The sequence below is a fragment of the Epinephelus moara genome, chromosome 21 (assembly GCF_006386435.1).
Source record: "Epinephelus moara isolate mb chromosome 21, YSFRI_EMoa_1.0, whole genome shotgun sequence".
NCBI lineage: Eukaryota > Metazoa > Chordata > Actinopteri > Perciformes > Serranidae > Epinephelus > Epinephelus moara.
In genome coordinates this window covers 38,255,991-38,261,377 of record NC_065526.1, presented here as the reverse complement: position 1 = coordinate 38,261,377, position 5,387 = coordinate 38,255,991, and the positions used below count along the sequence as shown (strand labels likewise).

The window sequence follows — 5,387 nt, the reverse complement described above, 5'->3', positions numbered from 1 at the left end:
GGAAATTATAACAGAGGAATATATTTGCCGTTTTAATATCAAGAACACTTCCGCGTTTTTGTGTGTATACAGGAATGTTAAAGATATCATTGAGGAAAACGAGGTTGACGTGACGTGATTGAATCAGGGAATCCGTGTGTCCACCACGGGAGAGGACCCTAATTGACTTTACATTGGCATTGTTTTCGTGGTGGCAGCAAGTAATTTCAACCCATTACGTGCTGCCACCACGGAATGCGGTGTTGAGAGGTCGTGGTCATTTCACGTATTTCTGTGAGATCAGGTTGAGATAAGCTATTTCTATATAGTGTATATCCATACCTTTAGGAAACTGTCTCCGGGTCCGCCCCAGGTCGCTTCCAGGACGAAACGATTTATGGCACTCAGACGCCACACGTCATCTTACCTAGCTGCTTACATTTATAGTGACTCTTATAAATAGTCGCTATTCCTCCTCCTCGACCCGACGTCCGCGGGGAGTTAAAATAGCTCACCAACAGTCAGCCACGTCTCAGTCACACAGAGAAAATCCAATCCTCAGGAAGTCAGGAAATCCTTCAGGATAAACGTTTTGTTCGCTAGCGATCTAGCATTTACCAGCCCAATCCTGGCAGGAGCTGGCGGATCCACGGCGTTAGCTGTGGCGCGGCAGAGGTGAGCTGGGATCCCTGATAGGAGCGGGGGCAAAGTTTTCCCGTCTTGTTGTTTCATTCATCCCCAAAACAAACACATGTGCGAGCAAGGTAAGCATCTTCACGACAATACGCGCTAGAGCTCATGGGAAATGTAGGCTTCATTCCGGCAAAACACTACCGCTTTTGTCCACAGGGTCGCCAAAATCAACTCAAAATGAAAGTTCCTTGTAGGGGCTTTAATCCCCCTGAGGGGAAATTCAATTTGAGGACTGAGAAGTAAGCAGTCAATTATGATATAAAACAGTCAATAAAACTGTTATTCATAGGCTACATGTGCACACAAAATATTAGGCTGATTGGTCCTGTAGTTTTCAAGATTAGCTGCAGACAGACAAACACAAACACACACACAACTATAGCATGATCCCATCCCGGCTTACACCTGGGAGATATTTACCTGAATGATTGGCACTGCTTCCACACTTTGTGGTTATGTCAATTATTTTTATTCAGTCTATGGTTGCACCTGACTCACTATGGACTTATGGAGGTTAGTTGTTTTGTTTTTTTTAATGCTTGCTCACTCACTAAACTGGCAGCATTGTGACGTAGCACCAGAAGCAGACATGTTTCTGAGACAGCACCATCTCCACCAGTGGGTATTTTAATGATCAATAACTTGTCAGTGTTTTTGTCTTTGGCTCGTGTAAAAGATATATAAATCATTTGTCATCGCAGCAGAAGCTCCCACTGTCACTGACTAAATTAATATCATTTATTTAAGAATATGTCCTCACAAGTATCTTTTTTCTTTTGTGTAACTTGGAAAGAAGTAAATTAAAGTGAGGGGGCTTATATTTCTACCTTTGTGAGGACCTATTTGTGTGTGTGTGTGTGTGTGTGTGTGTGTGTGTGTGTGTGTGTCCTTGTACAGAACTCGACTGTCAGTCAGGCGTCAGGAGCCAAGAAGAAGAAAGTACAGTTGACCTGGGAGGCACCTAGCAACAGTAACTATGGAGATGTCTACTTCAGGTAGACGAAGTTGCACTCACATAGGCCTGCACCTTGCTGACTACACTATTTCCTCACCCTTAAAGGAGCAGTGTGTGAGATTTAGTGGCATCTAGCAGTGAGGTTGCAGATTGCAACTAACTGAATACCCCTCTGCTCACTCATCACTTTCAAGTGTGTTGGAGACTACTGTGGCCTGTGGAAATGTAAAAATGTGACAGGCTGTCTCTAGACCCAGTGCTTGGTTTATCCATGGCTACTATAAAAACATGAGGGTGCAACATGGTGGACAAGATGGAAAAGGACCATAGATGTAGAAAAAAAACTGGATACAGCATTTGAGGCAGGGCTCACATCAGGGCTCGACAGTGCGAGCGTTTCACTCGCATTTGCGACTAAAAATAGGTGTGTGCGAACTGTAAAAAATATTTAGGGGCACATGTGCGCATAAAAAAATCAGCCGAAGCAGCCTATATTTTTGTCAATAAAAAAATATGATAATCTAACCGCAAATGTTGGAGGAACTCCAGCCGCCTTCCCTCTTCCCCCTTCCCTGTGTGACACGGTTATGGGCGATTTTCCAAGCCACTGTCGGCACAATGAATATAAGTCCCACTGTCGGCAGGATGGAAATAAGTCAAAGTGTGGAGGAGATGGACCGGGTTAAGCGGCGGATCTCCGGGGAAGCCTGCTCCGTTCTCCCCGTAGTTCAAATAATTTCAACTCTGAGCGCAGCGCTCGGGAGGAAAATCAGAGCGGTGCGCGACGCCAAGGGTAGCGGTGCCGCTTTGTCAGGCGTTGCTGCCCTCTCCATAGACAAACAATGGGACAGCCAGCACAAAGCTGTTTCACAGCTGATCATGTGTAGAGGCCTTTAGGGACCGTTCGCCACGGTACCGCTGCTGGGCAGGGTGGAAATAAAGCCCTTTTCACACAGAGCTCCTCCGCCGACGAACCCATTCATTGTGTATGTGCTACCGCGGCGCAAGAGTGCACCGCTCTGCCAGCGAGCTGAGCGGCGTGAGATCACGCCGCGGCGTCTGTACGCCGCCAGCCTGCGCTCAAATTGAATTTTTTTTAATTTCACCGCAACTTGCTGTGACGACACCTCGGCGCCGCGCGTCCAATAGCAGAGAAGAGCCTGAAGTAGACCCAGAAGTGGTCACCATGGAGCTGTAGCTCCTGAACGAGCCTGTACTCCCCCAAATCCTGTCCTCTGCGCCCTACCCCGCGGTGGGCGCTGCGAAAGCTCTGTGTGAAAGAGGCTTAAGTCCTGCAGAGTTTCAGAGGACCTGGAGAATGTTTTAGGATAGTAATAACATTATATAAGATAATCATATTGCAAAGATAATATATATAAGATAATAACATTAAAGACAAAATTAAATTGCAATAGGCCTACTTTTTCAAAACTTTATGATTTTACCTTTCTGTACATTTTGTATACAAATTCATTAAATAATTTTGCTTGTAAATGTCTATTTGCATCACGTTTATTACGGAAAACACATTATTTGATCAATTTACATTGTGCCCCTAAAGTTCTTTGTGCGCTCCTTACTTTTTCAACTTAGGAGCACATGTGCTCCTTGGGAAAAAAGTTAGCGTCAAGCCCTGGCTCACATTCATCCTATCAAAGTTGCTCAGTGGGGCATGAAGCCAAATTAGTTCAGCTGCTGCATATACAACTAGAAAAGTGCACTCTGTAGAGTGCAAAGTTCCACTAGGCAGCCACCTGAGCTGATCACAGCCACTCCAGACAATTCTAGACATGCCTCAGATGCAAATAAAATTAAGCCTCTTGTTTATTTTTGACTGAGCCATGTCACGTTGCAAAAACAGATTGAGTTCTCCTGCTAACAGGCACTGTATGTGAAATATAAATATATATAGATAGATTATATATATATAGTTATATATATAGATACCATATAATCATGATATACAGCCACAAATCTTTGATCCATGTCGTTCATAACTGGACCTTGAATGGCATTAACTTTGTCTGTCGGCTACAGCACAACAAAGTAATAATGATAATAATAATAATAATAATAATAATAATATTAATAATAAACTGATTTTCATTTGAAAGTGGTGGATGAGATCCTATTCATCTGAATCTCATAAAGTATTTCTTGCTGTGTCACCTTCTAGGCCTCCGACATCAAAAAACAATCAAAGCCTATAATTCCCAATGGGCACAGACTCACCAACAGATACTGATAAACTGATATAGGTGTCCTTCTATTGTCAACAATAAACACAATTAATATAGACAAAAAAGAATAAATCATTTAACTAGCAATTACAATATCCAGAAAACCGTGTGTCCCCTACTGACAGGTTAAGAGGAGTGTGGAGTCAGCAGTCAATGATTATACAAGCATCAATAAAACAGTTTTTTTTTTTCTTTCAACAATAATGAATCACCGCAACCACATCCAGATCCTTGAGCATACATATATCTGCACACATACGTTGTGCAGTCCATTAGTCCAGTCCAGTATGTACTCCAATAGTTTTCAAGATTAGCTGCAGACCAACACATACACACACTTGCACGCACGTACACACAACCAAACACATGATCCCCCTCCAGCTTCCACCTGTTGGAGATAATTACCTGGGTGACCGCCATTGCTTCCATGCTGTGTGGCCCACAGAGCACATGCACTAGAGACTTCCGCTGGCCACACTGGCTGTCTCTGGTTTAGCACTCTGCTAACTTGAATGGGGTTCCAATGATTTAATCGTGCATCTTTTCTAGACTAAACTAATTTCCAAACATCTCTTTCACCATGTAAGTCTATGGAGAAAAAGTGTTTTTGGGCCACAGGGCATCATGTGACCTCAAATCCCAGCGCACCTCCTGGGGGCTGGAAGAGGACCCGCTCTCTATATAAATATGAAGGGCTTATTCTAAAACAATTCTTAGTTTTAAGTGATTATACACATTATCCAAAGTCCAAACTTCTAAAAGCAAGCATCTGAGCTATCATAAATGAGTGTGTCTAGTGGTTATTACTGGTGCTGCAACTAATGCAACAAGTGCCAGCATCCATCAAACAGTGTCACATATATCATAGCAGAGATGGGTCCAAATAAGTGGAGCAGATGTGACTATATAATATTTGTTGACACAGTGATTCACTCATTTTCATGTCTTTGATATGGCAGTGCCACTGTGGTTCAGGACTACACGACCTTCTGGGTTCAGCTTAACAGCAGCACTCTTACACTGGACAATAATGGAAACTCTGCAGCTGGAGTGAGTACTGACTGACTGACTGACTGACTGTCTGACTGACCAACTGACCAACCAACTGACTGATAGATGTCGTACAGAACAGATCAGCATAATAAATTAACATTGTTTATTGCCTGTCTGTTATTTATTGTGACGTGGGCTGCTGACCTCTTGGCCAGGTCCCCCTTGTAAAAGAGATCTCGATCTCAATGGGTCTTTTACCTGGTTAAATAAAGGTTAAATAAAAAAACAAAAAACAGTAATCAGAGAGAGAGAGAGAGAGAGAGAGAGAGAGAGAGAGAGAGAAAAGAAGAGAAGGTGCCCGGTGTATTATAGGGGGGTCCTCCGGCAGACTAGGCCTAAGTCAACCTAACTAGGGGCTGGTACAGGGCAAGCCTGAGCCAGCCCTAACTATAAGCTTTATCAAAGAGGAAAGTCTTAAGTCTAGTCTTAAATGTGGAGACGGTGTCTGCCTCCCGGACCGTAACAGG

At 43.4% G+C, this 5,387-nt stretch overlaps 1 protein-coding gene and 1 long non-coding RNA gene across 2 annotated transcripts in view; one reads left to right on the top strand and one right to left on the bottom strand.

Moving 5' to 3' along the window:
- Window positions 1-743, bottom strand: part of LOC126409015 (uncharacterized) — a 13,484-nt gene extending 12,741 nt beyond the window's left edge. Inside the window, exon 1 of the long non-coding RNA XR_007571982.1 lies at window positions 322-743. This is a non-coding gene — a long non-coding RNA (uncharacterized LOC126409015). The remainder of the gene's footprint in view (window positions 1-321) is intronic.
- Window positions 1-5,387, top strand: part of LOC126409007 (putative ferric-chelate reductase 1) — a 24,936-nt gene that overhangs the window by 17,962 nt on the left and 1,587 nt on the right. The window contains exons 5-6 of the mRNA XM_050074871.1: window positions 1,570-1,667; window positions 4,827-4,917. Coding sequence (XP_049930828.1) covers window positions 1,570-1,667; window positions 4,827-4,917 — 189 coding nt within the window. The remainder of the gene's footprint in view (window positions 1-1,569; window positions 1,668-4,826; window positions 4,918-5,387) is intronic.